This window comes from Tachyglossus aculeatus, chromosome 26 (genome assembly GCF_015852505.1).
Source record: "Tachyglossus aculeatus isolate mTacAcu1 chromosome 26, mTacAcu1.pri, whole genome shotgun sequence".
Lineage (NCBI taxonomy): Eukaryota > Metazoa > Chordata > Mammalia > Monotremata > Tachyglossidae > Tachyglossus > Tachyglossus aculeatus.
In genome coordinates, this window is record NC_052091.1 from 8279632 (window position 1) to 8306822 (window position 27191).

Genomic DNA, 27191 nt, shown 5'->3' on the forward strand with positions numbered 1-27191 from the left:
AGAGCTAGCTAGTCAACTCTAATGATCATCATCAATCGTATTTATTGAGCAGTTACTATGTGCAGGGCACTGTACTAAGCGCTTGGGAAGTACAAATTGGCAACACATAGAGACAGTCCCTACCCAACAGTGGGCTCACAGTCTAAAAGGGGGAGACAGAGAACACAACCAGACATACTAACACAATAAAATGAATAGAATAGAATACTATACTGCATACAGTAAGCGCTCAATAAATACGATCGATAGATAGACAGACTGACTGACTGACTGACTGACTGACTGAGGGAGGGCCTCGGCGGGCCCTCGGGGAGGCCGGCAGAGGGCGCTGCGGACGCGGCCCGGCGCGCGCCGCCCGCGTGACGCCGTTTCCGCGTCACGTGACGCGGAGGGCGCCTTCCTATTGGCCGGCGGTCGGGGCCGGGGGGCGGGGGAAGGAAGAAAAGGCGGGGCGCGCGCGGGGGGCGGGGCAGGCCGGGTCTGGCCGCCGGCGGGGGAGGAGGGTGCGCTCCGTCAGGCCGCCTCACGGTCTGCCCTCCATCCCTCCCATCATCCCGCTCCTCCCTCCCTCCCGCACGGACGCCAGCTCGTCCTCCTCCTCCTCCTCCTCCTCCTCCAGGCAGCCGCCGGGCTTGCCCCCAGCCCCCCCCCCCCAACCCTGCAGGCGGTGCCCGCACGATGCCCATGCCCAGGAAGAAGCCCGACCCCATCCAGCTCAACCCCACCCCGGACGGGGCCGCCGTCAACGGGACCAGCTCCGCCGAGTGAGTAGCAGAGGTCGTGGGTTCAAATCCCGCCTCCCCCACTTAATAATAGTACTAGTAATAATGGAATTTATCAAGCGCTTACTATGTTCTAAGCGCTGGGGAGGTGACAAGGTGATCAGTTTGTCCCACAGGGGGCTCACAGTCTTCGTCCCCATTTTACAGAGGAGATAACTGAGGCCCAGTGAAGTGACTTGCCCAAAGTCACACAGCTGACAAGTGGCGGAGCCGGGATTCGAACCCATGACCTCTGACTCCCAAGCCCGGGCTCTTTCCGCTGAGCCACGCTGCTTCTCTCCACTTGTCAGCTGGGCGACTTGGGGCAAGTCCCTTCACTTCTCCGGGCCTCGGTTCCCTCCTCTGTCAAATGGGGGTGAGGACTGGGAGCCCCCTGTGGGACAACCTCATCCCTTTGTAACCTCCCCATCGCTGAGAACAGGGCTTCGCACATAGTAAGCGCTCAATAAAGGCCATTGTTTGTACTCCCTAAGCGCTTAGTACAGTGCTCTGCACACAGTAAGCGCTCAATAAATACGATTGATTGATATTATTAGCAGCACCCCCCCCCCCACCAAGGCGCGCAGCACTGTGCCAAGCGCTGGGCACAGAGCCCACTCGAGGGCGAAGGGAGCGCTTGGTAGGCGCGGAGCACTGGGCGAAGCGCTGGGGAGAGGGCGGTGGCGCAGAGCTGGTTCATTCATTCAACCCTATTTATTGAGCGCTGATTGTGTGCAGAGCACTGTACTAAGCGCTTGGGAAGGTTGATATAGTCCGGTCAATCTGGGGCATTTGGGGAGCGATTATTGGGTGCAGAGCACTGGGCGAATTGCTGGGGAGAGGGCGGTGGCACAGCTGGTTGATACAGTCTGGGTCAATCTGGGGCATTTGGGGAGCGATTATTGGGTGCAGAGCACTGGGCGAAGCGTTGGGGAGAGGGCAGAGGCACAGAGCTGTTTCGCTCATTCAACTGCATTTATTGAGCGCTTACTGTGTGCAGAGCACTGTACTAAGCTCTTGGGAAGGTTGATACAGTCTGGTCAATCTGGGGCATTTGGGGAGCGATTATTGGGTGCAGAGCACTGGGCGAAGTGCTGGGGAGAGGGTGGAGGCACAGAGCTGGTTCATTCATTCAACCGTATTTATTGAGCGCTGACTGTGTGCAGAGCACTGGGCGAAGCGCTGGGGACAGGGCGGTGGCACAGCTGGTTGATACAGTCTGGGTCAATCTGGAGGATTTGGGGAGCGATTATTGGGTGCAGAGCACTGGGCGAAGCGCTGGGGAGAGGGCGGTGGCACAGAGTTGTTACAGTCCGGTCAATCTGGGGGATTTGGGGAGCGATTACTGGGTGTAGAACATTGGGCAAAGCGCTGGGGATAGGCCACTATATTAGAGTTGGTAGATATAAATCCAGTTAGTGGTATTGATGGAGCACTTGCTAGGTGCAGAGCATTGGGCGAAGCGCTGGGGAGAGGGCAGTGGCACAGAGCTGGTTGATACAGTCCAGTCAATCTGGGGGATTTGGGAAGCGATTGTTGGGTGCAGAGCACTGGGCGAAGTGCTAGGAAGAAACCACTATAATAGAGTTGGTGGATACAAATCCAGTCCATCAGTGGTATTGATAGAGCGCTTGCCAGGTGAAGAGCCCTGGACGAAACGCTGGAGAGAGGGCAGCGGCACAGAGCTGGTTCATTCATTCATTGTCATATTTATTGAGCGCTTACTGTGTGCAGAACACTGTACTAAGCACTTGGGAAGTACAAGTCAGCAACATATAGAAACGGTCCCTACCTAACAACGGGCTCACAGTCTTGAAGGAGGAGACAGGCAACAAAACATGTAGACAGGTGTCAAAATCGTCAGAACAAATAGAATTAAAGCTATATGCACATCATTAACAAAATAGAGTAATAAATCTGTACAAATATATATGCAGGTGCTGAGGGGAGGGGAAGGAGGTAGGGCTCGGCGGGGGGGGAGGAGGAGAGGAAGGCCTCCTGGAGGAGGTGAGCTCTCAACAGGGTTTTGGTTGATACAGTCCGGTCAATTTGGGGCATTTGGGGAGCGCTCACTGGGTGCAGAGCACTGGATGAAGCGCTGGGGAGAGGGCAGTGGCACAGAGTTGATACAGTCTGGTCAATCTGGGGTATTTTTGGAGCCATTACTGGGTACAGCGCGCTGGATGAAGCGCTGGGAAGGGGCCACTATAATAGAGCTGGTAGATACAGTCCAGTCAATCAGTGGTATTTATGGAGCGCTTTTTAGGTGCAGAGCACTGGATGAAACAGGAGAGGACAGTGGCACAGAGTTGGTTGATAATCTGGTCAGTCTGGGGTATTTTGGGAGCGCTTACTAGGTGCGGATCGCTGGGGAGAGGCCACTGTAATAGAGTTGGTAAATACAAATTCAGTCAATCACGATGAAGAGCTTAGGTGAGGATAGTGGCACAGAGTTGGTTGGTTACAAATCCAGTCCATCAGTGGTATTTATTGAGTGCCTACTAGATACAGAAGCACTTGGGAGAGGACAGTGGCACAGAGTTGGTAATAACAATAATGATGATGGTATTTGTTAGGCGCTTACTATGTGCCAAGCTCTGTTCTAAGCCCTGGGGTAGATACAAGGTAATCAGGTTGCCCCACGTGGGGCTCACAGTCTTAATCCCCATTTTACAGATGAGGTGACTGAGGCACAGAGAAGTTAAGTGACTTGTCCAAAGTCACACAGCTGACTAGTGGCGGAGCTGGGATTAGAACCCACAACCCCTGACTCCCAAGCCTGTGCTCTTTCCACTAAGCCACGCTACTTCTCTGTCGATACAGCCTTGTCAATCTGGGGTATTTTTTTGAGCGCTTACTATGTGCAGAGCGCTTGGGGGAGGACAGTACAACAGAGGTAGTAGATTCATTCCAATCAGTTAATCAATGGTACTTTTGGAGCGCCTACTCTGTGCAGAGCACTGGAGAAAGCCCTTGGGAGAGACCCCTACAATAGAGTTGGTAGATAGAAGTCCAATCAATCAGTGGTATTTTTTGAGTGCTTTCTAGGTGCAGAGCACTGAACTAAGTGCTTTGGAGAAGACAACATAACAGAGTTGGTAGGTACATTCTAATCAATCAATTGTATTGAGCGCTTACTGTGTGCAGAGCCCCTGGAAAAGGGCAGCATAACAGAGTTAGTATCTACATTTTGATCTATCATATCTAGTAAGTGCTTTCTGTGTGCAGAGCACTGTACTAAGCACTTGGGAGAGGTATGGTTCAACAATTAACAGACACATTCCCTGCCCACAAGGAGCTTACACTGTAGAGGGGGAGTTTGCTGGGGGGTGCAGGGGCCAGTGGGCGAGGGTCGCAGCCCCTCCCTTCTGGCAGGACGGAATTCCCTATTGGGGGTCCGTGATGGAGTGGCCTTTTCATTACCCTTCAGATTGGTGAAATTGCCCCGCAGAACCTTGTGTCCCCCCCTCCCTGATTTTGTGGCTTCTGAAGTGAGCAGCTGGCAAGTCAAAGGGGAGGACCTTTGGTGGCCCAAGTAATGCCGCCCCCGGCTTGCTATCCTCCTCCCGCCCCGGGACAAACACATTCATTCCGGTCCCCTCCCGGAGCATGGAAAGGAAAGCTCCATGCTGAGCTTACAAAGGAAATTACGTGTCCCCCACCTAGTCCTTTCCAAGAACCCACCTGTATCGGCTCCTTTCTCGCCTTCTCTCCCTCTGAGAAGGATCAGGGTGCAAGACCCACAAAGGCAGAGGAGGAAACTGTCAGTGCCACCCAACCTCTCTGAGGTGTGCTGCTGCTGCCCCAGCTCCAGGGTCCACCCCCCCCCCCCCCAATCCTTGGCCTTCTCCCCATCCCGGCCTTCGCCCACCTTTAGTTCCTCATTGTAGTTAAGACCCTGCAGGCCCTTTTTACCTCTGGCCATCATCTCCCTCTTAAGTCACTGTCCCCTTGGGGGTTATGGGCTTAGAGATCTGTGTATCTGCTTTATGAAAAAAATGGCACTTGGTGGTGTTAAACAACTGAAGTTTCCAGCGTGGCTTTTAAGGTGCTTGTGAGCTCATCAATATCTTTATTATGGGCACCGTCAGTCACCCAGTCATATTGATTGAGCACTTACCGTGTGCAGAGCACTGTGCTAAGCACTTGGGAGAGTACAGTAGAACAGTGTGGCAGACACATTCCCCACCCATAACGTGCTTACTATTCAGAGGGGGAGACAGACAATAATAAAATGCATAATTTACAGATACTGACATAAGCGCTGTGGGGCTGGGACGGGGGATGACTAAAGGGAGCAAGTCAGGGCAACGTAGTGGGGTTCGTATATCCAGATTCCAGTGTTTGGTGTTTATCTTCACCTCGGGAGAGCAGGGGTTACGATGATCTCTGACTTTATGGACACTCAGAGTCTGACTGTTTGGAAGGTCAATCAATTGATTATTTATTGAGTCCTTACTGTGGGCTGAGCACTGTACTAAATACCTGGGAGAGGACAGTATAACAGAGTGAACAGACACGATCCCCACCCACGAGGAACTGAGTCTCCAGAAGGAGTCAGACATTAATATAAATAAATTATGGCTATATATAAGTGCTGAGGGTGGGGTGAATAAAGGATGCAAATCCAAGTGCAAGGGTGATGCAGAAGGGCGAGGGAGTAGAGGAAATGAGGCATAAACAATAATCTTTATGAAGTGCAGAGCCATGTACCGAGTACAGTAGAATTAGTATATGTGAGCCCTGCCCTCAAGAAGCATACGCTCTAGTGAGGGAGGCAGGAGCGTAAAGAAAAAATACAGCTAGGAGAAAGCGGTGACGTATAAAAGACATGTTTGTAAGTGCTGTGGGGTTTGAGTGCTTATGAAGCAATAGTTTTGAGCATTTACTCCTTGCAGAGCACTGTTGTAAGCGCTTCAGAGAGTACAATAGAGTTGGGAGACACGGTCCCTGATCTCTAGGAGATTCTAGTCTAGCGGGGGAGACCAGCACTAAAATAGATTACAAGTAGGGAGAAGTATTGGTGGGTACGAAGTGGGGAAATTAGAGATTAATCGGGCTGCAGTGTAAACCCCCCCCACATCCATGTGGGGCATGGACAGTATCAATCAATGGTATTTATTGAGTGCTTACTGTATGCAGAGCCGTGTACTAAGCACGTGGGAGAGGACAATATAACAATTGGTTGACCTAGTCCCCGCCCATAACAAGTTTACAGTGTACAGAGGGAGACAGACATTAATAGAAATAAATAAATTCCGGATATGGACATAAATGCTGTGGGACTGGGAGCGGGGATGAATGAAGGGAACAAGTCAGGGTGATGCAGAAGGAAGTGGGAGGAGAGGAAAGGAGGACTTGGGGAAGGCTTCTTGGAGGAGATGCGCTTTTGATAAGGCCTTGAAGTCGGGGAGAGGGATTGTCTGTCGGATGCCTCAGTCGGAGTGAGCTCTGGGAGGGCCACTTTAGTCCGCTTGGAGCAGATTTGGAAAGTTTTGGCGGGGATGGGGCAGGGCATGTGGCGGTCTTGTGCTGATGACACCCGTAACCAAACAGGCCCCAAAATAGAAGCTCGCTATGGGCAGGGAATGTCTGCTAATTCTCTTGTTTTGTAATCAATCGATCATATTTATTGAGCACTTACAGTGTGTTGAGCACTGCACTAAGCATTTGGGAGGGTACAGTGTATAACAATAACAATATGTTGTACCCTCCCAAGTGCTTAGTACTGTGCTCTGCCCACAGTAACCACTCAATAAACACCATTGATTGAAAATAACAAAACATCAAGATTTGAGGATCTGAACGTGCTTGGTGCCTAGGAATCAATTAGTCAGTCAGTCGTATTTATTGAGCGCTTACTGTGTGAAGAACACTGTACTAAGCACTGGGGAGAATCCAGTACAATAATATAACAGACCCATTCCCTGGGGTACTGTCCTCACTGCCTGGTGCTGGCAGTGTCACGTTCTCAATCAGTCAGTGGTAGTTACTGAGCGCTTACTGTGTGCGGACCACTGTACTAAGTGCTTGGGAGAGTACATTACAACTGAGTCAGCAGACACATTCCGTGCCCACAACGAGCTCAGGGCCATGGCATGGAATTGATGATAGAGCTCACTAAGTGGTTGGCAGAAAGAAACCAGACACCAGGACCACCTGTAGTGTGGGTAGCAGGTGTGCCAGTTTTCCCGGAGAGATCAATCAATCAATCGTATTTATTGAGCGCTTACTGTGTGCAGAGCACTGTACTAAGCGCTTGGGAAGTACAAGTTGGCAACATATAGATGTTGGCAATATATAGATGTGGTAGATGACCCGCGTTTTGTAGCCAGCCTCATTCCTTGTGCAGCCACCCGCGTGACTCATCGCTGCAATACGATGGGAGGAATCTGCGTGCAGCCTGCAGCAGAAATACTGAGAATATTCCTCTCCCGAGCAGCGCTGAAGTCGGGAGATCTATGCCTGCATTTACATTCTTCTCCACGGATCACGTCACAGGTGAAGCTCCTGGGCTTTGCCAGTAGAGCCAGAAGGAAGAGCTTCTTGGTCTAGGACTTGCCTAACCAGGAGCTCACCTCCTCCAGGAGGCCTTCCCAGACTGAGCCACCTCCTTCCTCTCCCCCTAGTCCCCCTCTCCATCCCCCCGTCTTACCTCCTTCCCTTCCCCACAGCACCTGTATATATGTATATATGTTTGTACATATTCATTACTCTATTTATTTTACTTGTACATATCTATTCTATGTATTTTATTTTGTTAATATGTTTGGTTTTGTTCTGTCTCCCCCTTCTAGACTGTGAGCCCACTGTTGGGTAGGGACTGTCTCTATATGTTGCCAACTTGTACTTCCCAAGTGCTTAGTCCAGTGCTCTGCACACAGTAAGCGCTCAATAAATACGATTGATTGATTGATTGACAAGCATTTTTATTCAAAACAACCCCAAAGAGCATAGCATTTGTTGAAGAAAACAACTCTGCTCGTCCCCAAGCTTAAAGCACTTCATGTCTTCAGTGGTGCTTCTCCTTTGTCTCCACTGCTGCTGCCTCCTCCTCTTCCTTTCCTCTCTTCCTCTTCCTCATCTTCCTTTTCCTCCTCTTGTTCCTTTTCCTCCGCCTCCTGTTTTTCCGTCTCCCGCTCTTTTTCCACCTCCTCCCCCTCTTTTTCCACCACCACCTCCTCCTCCTTTTCTTCCTCCTCCTCCTCCTCTTTGAAATGAAAAAGTTACCATGAGGGTAAGTCCACATGCTTTGGCCGTATCTGAGAGAGTGTGTACCTCCTCTGAAGCCATGTTGGGAACTGATTACTTTAGCAGCGGGTCTCGGGCTGGCTCTCCGGAGCCCGGAACAGATTGGATAACTTAATTAGTGCGTTTTGCAGATAAATTGTTTGGAGCAGCAACCCAGTCTGCTGTGGTGGAAACAGATATCGAGTCTAAAGAGGAAAGAAGCCGGGGGAAGAGGAAGGAGAGATGGTAGCGTTTTGATACGCTTCTGTTAAAACTCATCTCCCACTTTAATGACCCTCATGTTTCACTAATAATAATAATGATTACAACTGTGGTATTTCATGTTTCACTCTGAATAATTATAATAATGGTGATACTAATAGTGTTAAGTTCTTACTGTGTGTTAACCACTGTACTAAAATTTGGGGTAGATCCAAAGTAATCAGGTCCCACAGCCTAAGGAAGGAGAACAGGGACTGAACCCCTAGTTTGCAGATGAGGAAACTGAGGTACAGGTTAGTGAAGTGACATGCCCAAAATAACACAGCAGACAAGTGGTGGAGTCAGGATTAGAACTCAGGTCCTCTGACGCCCAGGCTCTGTCTACTTAAACTGAGACTCACAGAGAGCCTTAGATTGAGGATAGGTTATCTGCCTCTTATTCATTCATTCATTCAGCCGTATCTTTTGAGCGCTTACTGTGTGCAGAGCACTGTACTACGTGCTTGGAAAATACAGTACAGCAATAAAGAGACAATTCCTGCCCACAACGAGCTGAAAGTCTGGGGGTGGGGGAGAGACAGACATTAATACAAGTAAACAGGCATCAATATAAATAAATAAAATTACAGATATAAGACATAAGTGCTGTGGGTTGGGGAGGGGGAAAGAGCAAAGGGAGCAAGTCAGGGTGATGCAAAAGGTAGTGGGAGATGAGGAAAAGTGGGGCCTAGTCTGGGAAGGCCTCTTGGAGGAGATGGGCCTTCAATAAGACCTTGAAGCTGGGGAGGGTCATTGTCTGTGGGATTTGAGGAGGGAGGGCATTCCGGGTCAGAGGCAGGATGTGGGCCAGGGGTCAGTGGTGAGACCGAGACAGGCGAGAATAAGGCACAGTGAGAAGATATTGGTTATCTTATTCCATGATCCTTTTTGGGTCAGGGACTGTCTCATATCTCATTATCTCCTAGCTACTAGCACAGTGCTTGGTGCAAAGGAAGTGCTGAATAAGTAGTTTGACTGACTGCACTAGGCAAGTGTACAGCGCCTTTTCCTTGAGAGAAAAAGGCCTGAGCCATTCAAACTCTCATCCTATCCTGTCTGGATTACTGTATCAGCCTCCTCTCCGATCTCCCATCCTCCCGTCTCTCCCCACTTCAATCCATACTTCACGCTGCTGCCCGGATCGTCTTTGTCCAGAAATGCTCTGGGCATGTTACTCCCCGCCTCAAAAAATCTCCAGTGGCTACCAGTCAACCTACGCATCAGGCAGAAACTCCTCACCCTGGGCTTCAAGGCTGTCCATCACCTCGCCCCAACCCCCCACCTCCCTTCTGTCCTTCTCCAGCCCAGCCCGCACCCTCTGCTCCTCTGCCGCTAATCTCCTCACTGTGCCTCGTTCTCGCCTGTCCCGTCGTCGACCCCCGGCCCACGTCCTCCCCCGGCCCGGAATGCCCTCCCTCTGCCCATCCGCCAAGCTAGCTCTCTTCCTCCCTTCAAGGCCCTACTGAGAGCTCACCTCCTCCAGGAGGCCTTCCCAGACTGAGCCTCCTCCCCCTCTCCATCCCCCCACCTTACCTCCTTCCCTTCCCCACAGCACCTGTATATATGTATATATGTTTGTGTGTATTTATTACTCTATTTTACTTGTACATATTAATTCTATTTATTTTATTTTGTTAATATGTTTTGTTTTGTTCTCTGTCTCCCCCTTCTAGACTGTGAGCCCACTGTTGGGTAGGGACTGTCTCTATATGATGCCAACTTGTACTTCCCAAGCGCTTAGTACAGTGCTCTGCACACAGTAAGCGCTCAGTAAATACAATTGAATGAATGAGCCTCCTCAGTCTCTCAGGAGGCATTGGAACCCAGCTGCTCGTTCATACAATCGTATTTATTGAGCACTTCCTCAGTGCAAAGCCATGTCAGCTTTTCCCCTCCCTCATTAACAGACATTCTACACGCTTAGAAGCAGCGCAGCCTAGTAGAAAGAGCCCGGGCCTGGGGGTCAGAGGACCTGGGTTCTAATTCTGGCTCCGCCACATGCTGTCTGTGTGACTTGGGGCTAGTCACTTCACTTCTCTGGGCCTCAGTTCCTTTAAAATGGGGATTAGGACCTTGAGCCTCATATGGGGTACGGACTGTGTCCAACCTGATCACCTTGTATCTACTCTGGCGTTTAGTACAATGCCTGGCACGTAGTGTTTAATAAATACCATTTAAAAAAAAAAGCTATGATAGATTTTGTAACAGTCCATCCAGGTCTGCAGTCAATGGAGCCCCTGGCCTGAGCCTGCTATATCTTTTTAAGACAGAATCCTTTTCCCAAGTGGGAGAACCTCTCATTTCCTTCTCTCAAAAGCTAAGCTTTCAAAGAACAGGAAAGGTACCTTCTACTTCTGTTTGCTTAGCAAATAATAGTAATAATAATAACTATTGTGCCATTTGTTAAGCACCTATTACGTGTCAAGGATTGTAGGAAACACTTGAGGTAGATACAAGTTATTCAGATCCCACAAGGGGCTCACGGTCAAAGTGGGAGAACACGTATTAAATGCCTACTTTACAGATGAGGACACTGAGGTCCAGAGAAGTGAAGCGACTTGCCCAAGGTCACACAGCAGGCAAGTAGCAGAGCCAAGATTAGAACCCAGGTCCTCCGACTCCCAGTCCTGGAGCTCTTTCCACTAGGCCACACTGCTTCCTATGTGATAATCCTGAGGGAAGCACGCGGAGAGACCCAGGCGAGTTTTTGTAAACCCATCCGGTGTAAGGTTAGTTTCTCATCCTCTCCCAAGTTGCGGTTTTGTCGGCGGTCTAGAGCACAGGCCTGGGTGTCAGAAGGACCCGAGTTCTAATTCCGGCCCTGCCACTTGACTGCTCTGTGACCTTGGTCAAGTCATTTCACTTCTCTTGGCCTCACTTCCCTCATCTGTAAAATGGGAATTAAGACCGTGAGCCCCATATGGGGTAGAGACGGTAACCCACCTCATTCGCTTGTATCTACCCCAGGGGTTAGTACTGGGCCCTAACCTTTACATAGGAAGCGCCTAACAAATACCATTTTTAAAAAGGGAAAGGGAAAGCACAGGAGAGCTGGTTGGAACATTTTTGTCTTTAAAGTAACAGGAGTCCTCTGCATTGGGGTGCGCTGCTGACCCTTGAAAATGCTAGTCTGGCTTGTTCTCCCACGCTGTTCCCACGGGCCTGCCTGGGATGTCAGCAAGAGCACCAGATGGGGAAGAGCCTCATGGATGGCAAAGAGTGGGGAGGAGGAGGAGGACAAAGAGGAGGAGGAGGAGGGAGAGATGACATATGGGAGGGGGACCAGATGGCGCCTTGTTTAAGGGCTGGTCCTCCTTCCTAGCATTTCTTTTTAAGACGGTTTTTGGGAGAGCGGCCTAGGAAATTCCAGTTTGGGTTCAAACACCACCTCCCCAGTTCAATAAACCGTGTATGTACAGTGCTTAGTAGTCAGCGCTTAGAACATTGCTTTGCACATAGTAAGCGCTTAATAAATGCTATTATTATTATTATTATTACTAGTAAAGGTATTTGAGCAGCACCCAATGGGTATGTACAGTGCTCAGTAGTACTAGTAGTAATAATAATAATGGTATTTAAGCTCTTTCTATGTGCCAGGCACTGTACTAAGCACTGAGTAGTAGTAGTAGTGGTAAAGGTATTTGAGCAGCACTCAGCGTGTATGTCCAGTGCTCAGTAGTATTAATGGTAAAGGTATTTGAATAGCACAATATCAGTCAGCCAATCATTATTTATTGAGCACTTGGGAGAGTACAAATATAACAGTATAACAGATACATTCCCTGCCCACTAATGAGTTTACAGTCTACGGGGGGGAGACAGGTATTAATATAAACAGGTATTAATATAAATGAATAAATTAGAGATATGGACAGAAGTATTATGGAGCCGGGTTGTGGGGATGAATAAAGGGAGCAAGTCAGGGCAACGTAGAAGGGAGTTGAAGAAAAGGAAAAGAGGCCTTTAGGAAGGCCTCTTGGAGAAGATGTACCTTCAATATGGCTTTGAATGGAGTGGGGAGAGTAATTATCTGCTGGATCTGAGGAGAGAGGGCCTTCCACCCAGTGTGTATGTATTGTGCTCTGTGATACTACTAGTAGTAGTAATGGTAATTGAGCAGCCCCCAGTACGGGTGATGAACTGAGGTAAATGCTCGGCACAATTCAACAGAAGTACGAGAAATGTTATCTGCCCACACAAGGAGGTTCCATGCTTAAGGCAGAGGTATAAGCACATTTATGAGTGGGGAAACCAGAATAAATAATTGATTGCACTATTGATGAACAAGTGCCGAGTTAGGGTATTAATGGACACTTGAGTGCTAGAGCTAGTTGCAGGGTTGGTGTTAGGGAAGGATTGTTGGAGGAGGTGGATATTTATTTGTTGTGTTTGTATTTGCCTTTTATGGAAGCCCCTCAGGGATGAAAGGACCAGATAGTGCCCTCCCCTCCCCTTTTAATGGTATTTATTAAGTGTTGTGCCGGGCACTGTATTAAGCGCTGCAACTTACAAGCTAGTTAAGTTGGACACCATCGGTGTCCTGTGTGGGGCTTCCAGTCTAAATTCCCATTTTAATAATAATAATAATAATGGCATTTGTTAAGCGCTTACTATGTGCAAAGCACTGTCCTAAGCGCGGGGGTGGGGGGGGATACAAGGTGATCAGGTTGTCCCACGGGGGGCTCACAGTCTTATCCCCATTTTACAGATGAGGTAACTGAGGCTCAGATAAGTGAAGTGACTTGCCCAAAATCACACAGCTGACAAGTGGCAGAGCCTAGACCTGAAGTGGGGGTGGGGGGAAGATGATTGAGCCATGCGTACTATTCCTGCTTAGTAGATGTAACCAATTTTAAGCTTTCTAGTGCCAGTTCTTCATTTATTTATTACTGATATCCATGAAGCATCGTGCAGAGCATGGCATTAGACATTAGGGAAGGTGCAAAAAACGTCTTCATAGAATTCCGTGGGACAGGGACTGTGTCCAACCCCATTTGCTTGTATCTTCCCCAGTGCTTAGTACAGCGCTTGACACATAGTAGGCACTTAACAAATACCACAGTTATTATTTATTAGGAAAGGGAAGACAAACAGCGGAAACCAGTGCACATCAAAGTTAAGCTTTTCCCTTCACCTTCCCTCTCCCCAGTCCAGTAAAAGGAAAGGCCCTAATGCTCTAAATTATTTTCAGGTGCTAGAGCCCCTATGTCACCCTCTCTTCACCCCTGAGGGGTGCAGTGGCAGAGGGCATACTCCTGGGAAGAGGCAGGCCGCGACGCAGTCGCTAACTAGCAGAGCTCAAAATAACCTGAGACAAAAGTCCCCTTAAATGGTTGTGTATTTCCAGATTCAAGCTATTTTTGGTTTAACTGTTGGCAGGAGCAGTTCAGAACCTTAAATACCTTTCCTCATCTTCTTCGTCTTTTTTTTTCTTCTTCCTCTTAACTCCTTCGAAACAAAGCCAACCAGCGGGTAAACACCCTTGTACTGTGAGCATCATGAGGGACAGAGACGGTCCAACTTGATTTTCGTGTATCTATCTACCCCAGGTCTTAGTAGGCTGCTTGGCATTCGTTCATTCATTCAATCATATTTATTGAGCGCTTGCTGTGTGCAGAGTACTGTACTAAGTACTTGGGAGAGTACAATATAACAATCAACAAGACACATTCTCTGCCCACAGTGAGCTTACAGTCTAGACCACAAAATCGACACTTTTACAGAAGCCATGGTTGAGGGGGGAAAAAAAGGAGTGGGGATGGGGTGCAGAGCTGGAAAAATGCTGCTAACTAGTATTTCATGGATTTGGGTAATTCCCCAATTCAGGTGGGTCCCATGGATTGGAGCTGTTGCTTGTATATGAGGGAGCGGGGAGAGAAACGGGCCTCTGAAGCACAGCCCTTTTGGAGGTGACAGTGATTGGGGATTTTAGAAACAAAAACTACACACAAAAAAAATACCCGTCCTCATTCCTTTTCCAGGCATTTTGCTTGTCTAACATTTATTGAGCATGTACTGTAGGCTTTCACCTCCCACATGAACAGATTCCAGTCTTTTAGAAGCAGAGTGGCCTGGTGGGGAAGCAGAGCCTGGGCCTTGGAGGACCTGTTTCTCCTGGCTCCGCCACTTGTCTCCTGTGTGAGTTTGGGCAAGTTACTTCTCTGGGCCTCAGTTCCCTCATCTGAAAAATGGGGATTGAGATTGTGAGCCCCATGTTCATTCATTCATTCAATCATATTTATTGAGCGCTTACTGTGTGCAGAGCACTGTACTAAGCGCTTGGGAAGTACAAAATTGGCAACGTGTAGAGACGGTCCCTACCCACCAACGGGCTCACAGTCTAGAAGGGGGAGACAGACAACAAAACAAAACATGTGGTCAGGTGTCAAGTCATCTGAATAAATAGAAGTAAAGCTAGATGGACATCATTGACAAAATGAATAGAATAGTAAATATGTACAAGTAAAATAGAGTAATAAATCTGTACAAACATACAGGTGCTGTGCGGGGAAGGAGGTAGGGCGGTGGGGAGAGGGAAAAGGGGGCTCAGTCTGGGAAGGCTTCCTGGAGGAGGTGAGCTCTCAGTTGGGCTTTGAAGGGAGGAAGAGAGCTAGCTTGGCAGATGTGCGGAGGGAAGGCATTCCAGGCCAGGGGGAGGATGTGGGCCGGGGGTGGATGGCGGGGCAGGTGAGAACGAGGTACGGGGAGGAGGTTAGTGGCGGCAGAGGAGCGGAGGGTGCGGGCAGGGCTGGAGAAGGAGAGAAGGGAGGTGAGGTAGGAGGGGGTGAGGTGATGGACAGCCTTGAAGCCATGTGGGATGGGACAGTGTCCAACATTCATTCATTCATTCATTCGTATTTATTGAGCGCTTACTGTGTGCACAGCACTGTACTAAGTGCTTGGGAAGTACAAGTCGGCAACATATAGAGACGATCCCTACCCAACGGGCTCACAGTCTAGAAGGGGGAGACAGACAACAAAACAAAACACGTAGACAGGTGTCAAAACCGTCAGAATGAATAGAATTATAGCTAGATGCACATCATTAATAAAATAAATTGTGATAAATATGTACAGGTAAAATAGAGTAATAAATATGTACAGCTATATACAAGTGCTGTGGGGAGGGGAAGGAGGTACGGCGGAGGGGGCGATGGGGAAGAGGAGAGGAAAAAGGGGGCTCAGTCTGGGCCTGAGACTGATTAGCTTTCATCTACTCCAGAGCTTAGTACAGTGCCTGGTACATAGAAAGCACTTAATAAGTACCATTAAAAAAAAAACTCCTCTCTCCTGGAGGGGAATTACCCATCTTAAACATCAGATCTAAAAATGTGTAACTAGTGGCCTACTACTAATTAAACCTGAAGAGCGTGGGAGTTTTGAGTGAAATAATCACCTGGCCTTTAGTTCGTTCATTCATTCATATTTATTGAGCACTTACTGTGTGCAGAGCACTGTACTAAGCGCTTGGGAAGTACAAGTGGGCAATATATAGAGATGGTCCCTACCCAGCAGTGGGCTCACAGTCTAGAAGGGGGAGACAGACAACAAAACAAAACATGTAGACAGGTGTCAAAATCATCAGAACAAATGGAATTAAAGCTATATGCACATCATTAAAATAGAATAGTAAATATGTACAAGTAAAATAAATGGAGTAATGAATCCATACAAATATATATACAAGTACTGTGGGGAGGGGAAGGAGGTAGGGTGGGGTGGATGGGGAGGAGGAGAGGAAAAAGGGGGCTCAGTCTGGGAAGGCCTGCTGGAGGAGGTGAGCTCTCAGAATGGCTTTGAAGGGAGGAAGAGAGCTAGATTGGCGGATGTGCGGAGGGAGGGCATTCCATGCCAGGGGAAGAACGTGGGCCGGGGGTTGACGGCGGGACAGTCGAGAACAAGGTTGGAGTTGGAGTCGTGAGGTCTTAACGAGTTTAGTTGGAGTCGTGAGGCCATAACATATATAGGAAATATATATATTTAGGTGGGGGGAAAATCCTTTGCCTCAGCCGAGAACTTATATTCAAAGTGTTTGCTTCCTTCTACTGATTACAGGTTAAGCAACACTCCAAATATGTGTGGTGTATACTTGGCAGGAAGGACTTCAGAAGTTGAAGATAATCCCAAGATATCTGTAAATCTTTTGTCATTTAGTAACCCAACCAAATCCAGATATATATATCCTAACCAAATTCCAGCCGGTGTTTCTCGGGAGACCAGGGGTGTTTCTAATCTCATCAGTAAAATAGTAACTATTTATTCTCAAAGGCTCAATCTCTCTCTTTAAGGGAATCCCCTTAGGTGGGTTAAGGAACCTATTGGGGGTAAGTGAAAGTTCCCTTCAGGGAAAAAAAGACCACCTCCAAACCCAGACAGTGTCTAAATACCTCATGTGGGAATGGCACTTTAGGTTGAGATGGCAACAATTATTTTTTTATTATTATTGTTTTGCTGAACAGTTGTCTTTACACTCGCCACTTTTTGTTTTCGCCCACGCGCGAAACAGAACACCAGTAGTTTCCCAGCAGTTAACTCAGCACAAATCTCTTCCCCTTCTGGACGGAGCCCTCTGAATCTTTTTATAAAAAATAGTCCAAAATCAGGAACCAGGAAAGGGCCTACACAGAGTCCTAAATTTTAAAATTCCACTACAAATAATGAGTTGTTTTGAAAAGTTAAAAAGCAAAATGGAAATCTCCACGAGGCAGTTAATTCAGTGGCAAGTTTCAATTCCTTGGGTAAGGTTGGAAATGTAATTTTGATGAAGCCCCAGTAAAATGCAGGAGTTGAGGCAGATGAAATGGTACCTGGGTCTCCCTGTATTGATTCTGGTTTAATAATAGTAATTAATAGTGATAATTATGGCATTTGTTGAGCACTTACTATGTGCCAGGCACTGTACTAAGCACTGGGGTAGATATAAGCAAGTCGGGCTAGACACAGTCCACGTCTCATGTGGGGCTCACAGTCTCAATCGCCATTTCACAGATGAGAGAATTGAGGCCCAGAGAAGTGAAATAAGTTGCCCAAGGTCACACAGCAGACAAGTGTCGGAGCTGGGATTAGAACTCATGGCCTTCCGATGCCCAGGCTCTATCCACTATGCCAGCAACAGATGCAGAAGTTGCTGAGCCCCACGTGTCGCTCTGAGCAAGCTACCTTGTTAATTTGGGGGAGAAAACAATAGGAAGGTGCCTCAGTTACCTCATCTGTAAAATGGGATTAAGGCCGTGAGCCCCATATGGGGCAGGGTCTGTGTCCAACCTGATTAGCTTGTATCTACCCCAGCGCTTAGAACAGTGCCTGGCACATAGTAAGCACTTAACAAGTACTTTAAGAAAGGGGCTGGGGGGAGAGAAGATGGAGGAGGAGCAGAGTGATATAGTAGAAAGAGCACAGTCTTGAGAGTTGGAGGCCTGGGTTCTAATTCAAGCCCTTCCACATGCCCACTATGCGACTTAGGACAAGTCACTTCATTTCTCCATGCCTCGGTTTCCTCATCTGTAAAACGGAGATTCAATCCCTGATCTCCCTCCTACTTAGACCGTGAGTCCCAGTGTGGGGCAAGGACTGGGTCCACCCTGATAGGCCTGTATCTACCCCAGTGCTAGGTCACTGTTTGACACATAGGAAGCGCTTCACAAATACCCTAAAAAAGAGAAAGAGGGGCTATGATTTGGCTTTTGTTCCCTCTTAAACCTATAGAATAATGAGTAGGATTTCACTGTTTTGCAGGAGGGATCAGTGGAGTCTCCCATCAGCCCTGAGATTCTCTCTCTCCTCTCTCCCCTTTTTGTCTCTCCATCTCTCTGTATCTCTGCCTCTCCTCTTTTCCCTTCCTGTTGTTTCCCTGTCACCTCTCCCCCTTTCTCTAACTCTCCATCTATGTCTCTCTGTCCCTCCATCTGTCTCCTTCTGCCTCTTGATCTCCTCATTTTCTCTTCCTCTCTCTATCTCACTCATCTCCGCCGGCCCCAAACCTCAGGAAGGCTAGTGGTGTGGCTACGGGTATACCTTGTGCTCTGAATCTTGAGGAGCCAGAAATTCTGCTCCTCTAGCCACAGCTCCTTATTGACGTTTGTTTTTATTTTGTGTATTGTGTATTTGACTTCATCGCTTATGCTGGTTTAATGCTTTTTTTTATTGTTTCAAGTCCTCTCCCCTGCCTTTATTAATAGATTGTGAGCTCCTCAAGGGACAGGGTCCATATTTCCACCTGTGCACCTAGTACAGTGCTTGGCCCACGGTTAGCACCTAATGGCAGGCTTGCCTTGGACTGATTCTGAGCAAAAAATGGAATTCTTCTGCAGGAGAATTTTCTCCAAATTATCCCTGGCCCAGGCCGATGCAGCCAGCCTTCAGAGGCCCAGGCTTTTGGTGACTGAAACCTTCATGACTGAAACCGAGGGCTCTCTATGAGGCTGCTGGACCCTGGATCTCCTCAGGCAATTTCAACTAACCTAGGCCATTCAGCATGGGTGTGGGGTTGACATTTCAATCAATCAATCATTCGTATTAATTTGTTCTAATCCTGGCTCTGACGCTTGTCTTCTATGTGGCCTTGGGCAAGTCACTTCACTTCTCTGGTCCTCAGTACTCTCATCTGTAAAATGGGGATTAAGACTGTGAGCCCTGTGTGGGACAGGGACTGTGTTCAAACCATTTAGCGCTTAGTACAGTGCTCTGCACACAGTAAGCGCTCAATAAATATGATTGATTATCTTATATCTCCCCCATTGCTTAGAACAGTGTCTGGCACATAGTAAGCGCTCAACAAACACCACGACTATTATTATTATTGAGAGCTTACTGTGTGCAGAGCACTGTACTAAGTGCTTGGGAGAAGACAGACATTAAAACAGACATATCCCTTCCTACCCAAAACAATCCTGCAACCCAGCACAGACTCCGGTTTAGCCCTCAGCTTTGAAGGAAGGATTCAAGAACACAGTGTCCCGGCCCAGATTTTTATTGATGACCTTAAATTTTGTAGGCCTGAGGCTAAAAACCCAAATGCCTGCACTTGTCTGGCGGGGAAAGGGCACGTGGGGATTTCGGAAAACTTGCAGTTCTAGTATGGTTCTAATCCCTGCTCCGCCGCGTGTTTGCTGTGTGACCTTGAGCAAGTCACTTTAACTTTTCTGTGCCTGTTTCCTCATCTGAAAAATGGGGATTAAATCCTCCTCCCTCCTACTTAGGCTGTGAGCCGTATGTGGGACAGGGACTGAGAGCCCGTTGCTGGGTAGGGACCGTCTCTAGATGTTGCCGATTTGTACTTCGCTTAGTACAGTGCTCTGCGCACGGTAATTGTTCAATAAATACGACTGAATGAATGAATCCAACCTGATTATCTTGAAGCTACCCCAACACTTAGTACAGTGCTTGGCATATAGTAAGCACTTAAGTAGTCATTCAGTCAATCGTATAGAGCCCTTACTATGTGTAGAACACTGTACTAAGCATCTGGGAGACTGCACTACAACAGTAAACAGATATGTTCCCTGCCCACACCAAGCTTCCAGTCCGGAGTGGGGGAGGCAGACATCAATACAAATAAAGTGCCATTATCAGTTTTGATGCCAGTTTTGGGGTAACTAAAAGACTCAGGGTATGGGAGATCGGGGTCCCCGAAATGGGGGCGTCCAGTTACCCCCAACCACTGCCCTGGGAAGGGTTGGATGCCTAGTGGTCTGCAGTTCTCCACGCCAAGGGAGGGTAAGCAGACAAGGGCAGCCAGGAAGGATGGCAGGCCGACAGACTTTCTCAGGGTCTTCTCTGCTCACGTGGAAGGTCTTTACAACTGTGATAACTGCTGGGAAAGTCTTCAGACACTCAACTAGAAAAGCCATGTGGCCTGGTAGAGAAGCAGCCCAACGGAGTAGTGAAGCAGCATGGCCTAGTGGCTAGAGCCTGGGCCTGGGATTTGGAAGGCCCTGGGTTCTAATCCCCACTCCGCCACTTGTCTGCTGTGTGGTCTTAGGCAAGTCACTTCACTTATCTGGGCCTCCGTTCCCTCATCTTAAAATGGGGATTTAAACTGTTAGCTCCATGTGGGACAGGGACTGTGTTCCGACTTGATTTGCTTGTAGCTACCCAGCACTTAGAACGGTGCCCGGCACATTGTAAGTGCTTAACGCATACCATAAAAAAAAAAAAGGCACAATCTCTCCCCTCCAGGAGCTTACAGTTTAGTGGGGAGAAGTTCCTTTTCAAATCCGTTTCAAATCCATGTGTACATCAGGAAGATTGCAAGTTCTTTGAGGGAGCAACCCAAAACAGCTCCTACAAGATCCACTAGAAAAGCTGCGGATTCTAGACCGTAAGCTCATTATGGGCAAGGAATGTGTCTGCTTATTCTGTTGTACTCTCCCAAGAGCTTAGTACAGTGCTCTGCACATAGTAAGCGCTCAATAAATATCCTTGATTGATTGATTATGTGCCCGCCGGAAGCAGTAAGCGATGAAATCAGAAGGGGACTCAAAAGAATTCACGCCTCCCCCAGCGTAAATCCAAAAGGAAGTGCTTCCTCATGACAGGATCTGTTGGAATCCTGCATGTTGGCTGAGAGTCAGGTGAGCGAGAGGGAGGAAAATTCACAACTCGTAAAGAACTCCACAGGCCTTAGCCTTTCAGCTGCTCTTTATCCGACAAGGATTAGGACAGGTGCCAGGCAAACTCCCGCTTTGCAGAACTGTCAGGAAGCCAAGGGATTATTTTCAGCTGCAGAAGGTGTTTACGAAACATCTGCAGGACATCCCAAAATAGAGCGTTTTCGGCGTCTCCCAGATACCACCCATTTGGTCTGTGGTATCTACTGAGCACCTGCTGCGTGCCAAATACTGTACTAAGTACTTCGGAGAGTGCAGCGGAAGCAAGGTTCTTGTTGCGGTTGTTGGTTTTTTATGGTATTTAAGCACTTACTATGTGTCAAATACTATTCTAAGCGCTGGGGGAGGTACAGATTCAGTCGGACACAGTCCCTGTCCCTATCCCAAATGGGGCTCACAGTCTGAATAGGAGGGAGAACAGGTATTTAATTCCCACTTTACAGTTGATGAAACTGAAGCACGGAGAAGTGAAGTGACTTGCCCAAGATCACACAACAAGCAATTGAAAGGGCCAGGGTTAGAATAATAGTAAGAATAGTAACTATGGATTTAAGTGCTTACTATATGCCAGGCACTGTTCTAAAGCACTGGAGTGGATACAAACAAATCGGGTTGGACCCAATCCCTCTCTCATATAGGGCTCATAATCTTAATCCTCATTTTACAGCCGAGGTAACTGAGGCACAGAGAAGTGAAGTGACTTTCCCAAGGCCGCACAGCAGACAAGTGGCAGAGCCAGGGTTAGAACCCAGGCCTTTCCAACTGCCAGGCCCATGCTCTATTCACTAGACCATACTGCCTGTTCTTAAGGAGTTGTCTGTGGGGAGGCAGACAAAAATGGTTTACATTTAGCCTGAGGCTGTAACATAAACTCCTTGTGAGTAAAGGAACATGACTACCATTCCAATGGGACTCTCTCTAACGCTCAGTACAGTGCTCGGCACATAGAAAGCAGAGATTCCAGGGAAGGGGAAGCAAACAAGTTTAGAGATCTTAATGGAGGTGCTTGGTGGAGGGCGTGGAGTGAAAGAACTCAAGTACATAAGTGATGTAATGAAGTGGGGGAATGAAAGATTAGTCCGGAAAGCCTTCCTGGAGGAGATGTGACTTCACTTGTTCTTCCCAAGCGCTTAGTACAGTGCTCTGCACACAGTAAATGCTCAATAAATACGATTGATAGTAGCACCTGGAAGATGGGGAGAGCAGTGGACTGCCAGAAGTGATATCTTCCCTACCTGTAATTTATTTTAATGTCTGTCTCCCCCCATAGATCGTTTGCTCCTCATGGTCAGGTATCGTGTTTATCAATTCTATTCTAATGGGTAGCGGCGAGGCTTAGTGGAAGGAGCACAGGGCTGGGAGTCCGAGGACCTGGGTTCTAATCCCAGCTCCGCCACTTGTCCGCTGTGTGAGTCAAGTCACTTCACTTCTCAGTTTCCTCACTGGGAAAATGGGGATTCAATCCCTAGTCTCCCTCCTGTGCGGGCCAGGGACTGTTCCCAACGTGATCGACTTGATCGTGATCTACCTCAACGCCTAGAACAGTGCTTGACTCCTAATAAACGCTTAACAAATACCAATATTTTTATAATTATTGTACTCTCCCAAGTGCTCATCACAGTGGTCTGTGCACAGTAAACCCTCAGTAACTACCATTGCTTGATCGACTCACAGAGGAGGGAGGACACCAAAAGGATCATCATCATCATCATCAATCGTATTTATTGAGCGCTTACTATGTGCAGAGCACTGTACTAAGCGCTTGGGAAGTACAAATTGGCAACATATAGAGACAGTCCCTACCCAACAGTGGGCTCACAGTCTAAAAGGGGGACAGAGAACAAAACCAAACATACTAACAAAAGAAAATAAATAGGATAGATATGTACAAGCAAAATAAATAAATAAATAAATAGAGTAATAAATCCCAACTCAAGAGTCAGGACTGTGACAAGATGACGGATGCCTCGTCACTCATTCATTCAGTCGTATTCATTGAGCGCTTCCTGTGTGTAAAGCACTGTACTAAGTGCTTGGGAGAGTACAATATAGCAGTAAACAGACACACTTCTTTTCCACAACAAGCTGACAGTCTAGAGGGGGTGACAGACATGGGCGAGGGGTCAGCAGTGCGATAGGGGAGGTAGAGCTCCGGGTCTGGGGTGAAATCTCTTCTCCGTGTATCCCAGCCCCTGGAAGCTCTTCTCACTCCAGCCACGTGTCTGTGTGTCCGTTCCCAGCCCACCTCTGGCTCCAGGCCTTGGGAGGAACAGTCACACACACACCCATCCAGGGATTTTCCAGGATCTCAGCTCTCCGACTCTTTCGGTGGCCGTGGACTTGGTGGGGGAGGAGAGAGGTAGATGGGGAATGGGAGGCAGAAATGAGAGGTTGTGCATTAGCCACATTTCCGCATGTTCAGCGGGATTTCTGTGTCTCGTTGGCTGTTTAACACTTGCTATAAATAAACGCCACCTCGGCAGAGCCCACCTGGGAGCAAGTGGAAGTGGGCTGGGGGCGGGGCTCCAGGCTCCTGATGGCCAACGCTCAGTACAGAGGCAGAGAGGCAACTCAGGATAAGATGCTGGGATTCTCCACTGATGATGCCCCATTTGTCCGTCTCGGCGACAAGGTAGCCAAGGTTTGCCTGGGGTTAATAATAATAATAATAATGATGGTATTTGTTAAGCGCTTACTATGTGACAAACACTGTTCTGAGCACTGGGTGGGAATACAAGGAAAACAGGTTGACCCACCTGGGGCTCACAGTCTTAATCCCCATTTTACAGAGAGGTAACTGAGGCACAGAGAAATGAAGTTACTTGCCCAAAGTCATATAGCTGACAAACAGTGGAGCCGGGATTAGAACCCACGACCTATGACTCCCAATAATAATAATGATGGCATTTGTTAAGCCCTTACTATGTGCAAAACACTGTTCCAAGCCATGGGGGGATACAAGGTGATCACCTTGTCCCACTTGGGGTTCACAGTCTTAATCCCCATTTTACAGATGAGGTAACTGAGGCTCAGATAAATTAAGTGACTTGCCCAAGGTCACACAGCAGACACATGAGCCGATGCTCTTTCCACTGAGCCACGCTGCTTCTCTGCGGACGGGAATAATAATAATAATGATCGTAGTATTTGTTAAGCACTTACTTTGTACCATGCACTTTACAGAGCGCTTGGGTGGAGACAATCCTCATCCCCTATGCGGTTTACAGTCTTCATCCCCATTTTACAGGGAGGTGAGGCACAGGGAAGTGAAGAGACTTGCCTAAGGTCACACGTATAGTGGATAGAGCACAGGCCCAAGAGTCAGGAGGTCATGGGTTCTAATCCCAGCTCTACCACGTGTTTGCTGTATGACCTTGGGCAAGTCACTTAACTTCTCTGAGCCTCAGTTACCTCATCTGTAAAAATGGGGATTAACACTGTGAGCCCCACATGGGACAACTTGATCACATTGTATCCCCCCCAGCGCTTAGAACAGTGCTTTGCACATAGTAAGCGCTTAACAAAATGCCGTCATTATTGTTCTTACTTCACTTCTCGGAGCCTTTTACCTCATTTATAAAAATGGGGATTGAGACTGTGAGCCCCACAGGGGACAGGGAGTGAGTCCAATTCAATTTGCTTATATCCATCCCAGAACTTAGGACGGTGCCTGGCACAAAGTATGCACCTAGCAAATACTATTATTATTATTATACCATCATCATCATCATCAATCGTATTTATTGAGCGCTTACTGTGTGCAGAGCACTGTACTAAGCGCTTGGGAAGTACAAATTGGCAACATATACAGTCCCTACCCAACAGTGGGCTCACAGTCTAAAAGGGGGAGACAGAGAACAAAACCAAACATACTAACAAAATAAAATAAATAGAATGGATATGTACAAATAAAATAAATAAATAGAGTAAAAAAAATATGAACAAACATATATACATATATATATACCATCTACTCATTGCGTCACAATGGACATGAGCATGCACGTAGAGCAACAGAAACATCTCCAAATGGAAGTGACTGCTCAACTTGGAAGTGACTCTCGGAAAGACAGAGTCAGGCGAAGAGGGAATAGTCATATCCTTCAGGCCGTATCTGCTCTCTCCTCTCCCGCCTCCATGCTCCGACTCACAGTTTCCTCATCCACCAGCCTAGAACTCTTTTTCCCCCTCCTCCCCCCCGAAATCTGGCAGTCCAAAGCTTTCCCTGTATTCAGAGACCTCGTGAGAGCCCACCTCCTCCAGTGTGCCTTCCCTGATTTAATTCCCAGCATCCCAAGTCAGATAAATCCATCAACCGTCTCTAGCGCTTCTATACCAACAAAAGCAACATGCAGAGGGGAAAGGTCTGGGATTCAGAGGATCTGGGTTCTAATCCCAGTTTTGCCGCTTGTTTGCGGTGAGACCTTGGACAAGTTATTTAAATTCTCTCTGTGCCTCAGTTTCCTCATCTGTAAAATGGGGATTAAGTCCTACTCTTTCTTGCTTAGACTGTGAGCCTCAAATGGGACAGGGACTGTTTCTGTCCTGATTATCTTGAATCTACCCCAGTGCTTAGTATAGTGCTTGACACATAGTAAGGGCCATTGTTGGATTACTATGTTGTAATTATTACTACATTGTTGGATACAAAGGGATTGTCTCTATCCGTTGCCAAGTTGTACTTTCCAAATGCTTAGTACAGTGCTCTGCACACAGTAAGCGCTCAATAAATATGAATGAATGAATGAGCAAATATTATAGTTATATAATAACTATATAGTAATATATAGTATATACATATAGTATATATAGTTATATAATAATATATAGTTAAGTTATAATATATACTTAGAGTCATTTTCCAACAGTTATGTGTATACATTTCTTAATGATATTTTTTACGTGCCTACTACGTGGAGACACTGTTTTAAGCGCTGGGGTTGATACAAGATAATCAGGTTGGACATAGTCCCTGTCCCACCTGGGGTTCCCAGGCTCAATCCCCATTTTCCAGGTGAGGTTCCTGAGGCCCAGAGAAGTGGAAGTGACTTGCCCAAAGTCACACAGCAGATAAGCCGCGGAGCTGGGATTAAAATGCAGGTCCTTCCGACTCCCACGCATGGGCTCTATCCACTAGGCCACGTTGCTTCAAAAGTTATTTTGAGGGAGTAGCTCATTAGCTGGCAGAACGTTGCAAACATTGAATGAACGGGAATGGCACCACTCTGGAAGAAAAGGAAGTAGGTGGGGAGAAGTGAAAAACTCAACTGAAAAATGTGTTCATCTGAGGTCTGGGGGAGAAGATGCATGTGCATTTTCTTTTACATAGACACTCTTTCTGCCTGAGACTGGTTTTTTTTCTCTCCTCTATCTCTTTTCGTTTTTTAATCTCATCCGCTATCAATGCATTTTCAAGGTAAAACTATACAGAGAAGCAGCGTGGTTTAGTGGCTAGAGCACGGGCCTGGGAATCAGAAGGACCTGGGTTCTAATCCCAGCTCTGCCACTTTGCCGGGTGAACTTGGGCAAGTCACTTCACTTCCCTCATTCCCTCGTCTGGAAAATAGGGATTAAGACTAGGAGCCCCATGTGGGACATGTGAGACAGGGACTGTGTCCAACCTTGTATCTGCTTGTATCCAGCTTGTATCTGCCCCAGCGCTTATCAGAACAGTGTTTGACACATAGTAAGTGCGTAGCAAATACCATCATCATCATATAGGAGTCTTGCTCTGGTCTATTTGTCTTTTTCATCCTCATACATTTCGAAATCCACTCCTACTTGAGGATCGCAAAGATACCCAGTGGGGCCTGCCAACAAAATACAAACGCTTCCTCCTAGCCAGCACACAGTATGCTATAGTTTCACATTTTTCGTGGGTAAAAAATAAATAAATTTGCTCCATAGTCGCACCCTGAGGCAGATGAATCGAGAGGGATTGAGTTTCATCCAAAATAAAAATCACAGCATATCAGGAAGCCCGGCGGGGGAGTTTTCAGAGAGAAAGCAGTCAGAGGAGAGTTTAGTTGTCTCGATTCCGAGCCTCCTATAAAGCTTTAATCATTTATAATTTGTGTGCCCATATAAAATGAATCAATACCCCAGGTCTAATTACTGTTTTGGAATTTGTCTTGGAACAATGGGCTGGCAGGGGACAAATCAAAATGATTCTCTGTTACCGGCCAGGAGTAACCACCGTGATGGATTTTTTGGGGGATGGAGGTGGGAGGAGGGTGGTGTCCAAAGATCTCTTTTAGACACTCTTTTAGAAAAGGAAGTGTTAACTACATAAAGAAGAAGTTTCTAAATGGGCTTGGGTTGGGGGAAATGG

At 47.5% G+C, this 27191-nt stretch overlaps 1 protein-coding gene across 1 annotated transcript in view; it reads left to right on the plus strand.

The window, feature by feature from the left end:
• Positions 1-485: 485 nt before the first annotated feature.
• Positions 486-27191, plus strand: part of MAP2K1 (mitogen-activated protein kinase kinase 1) — a 78623-nt gene continuing 51917 nt past the window's right edge. The window contains exon 1 of the mRNA XM_038767441.1: positions 486-764. Within this exon, the coding sequence (XP_038623369.1) occupies positions 679-764 (86 nt within the window). The 5' untranslated portion in view covers positions 486-678. The remainder of the gene's footprint in view (positions 765-27191) is intronic.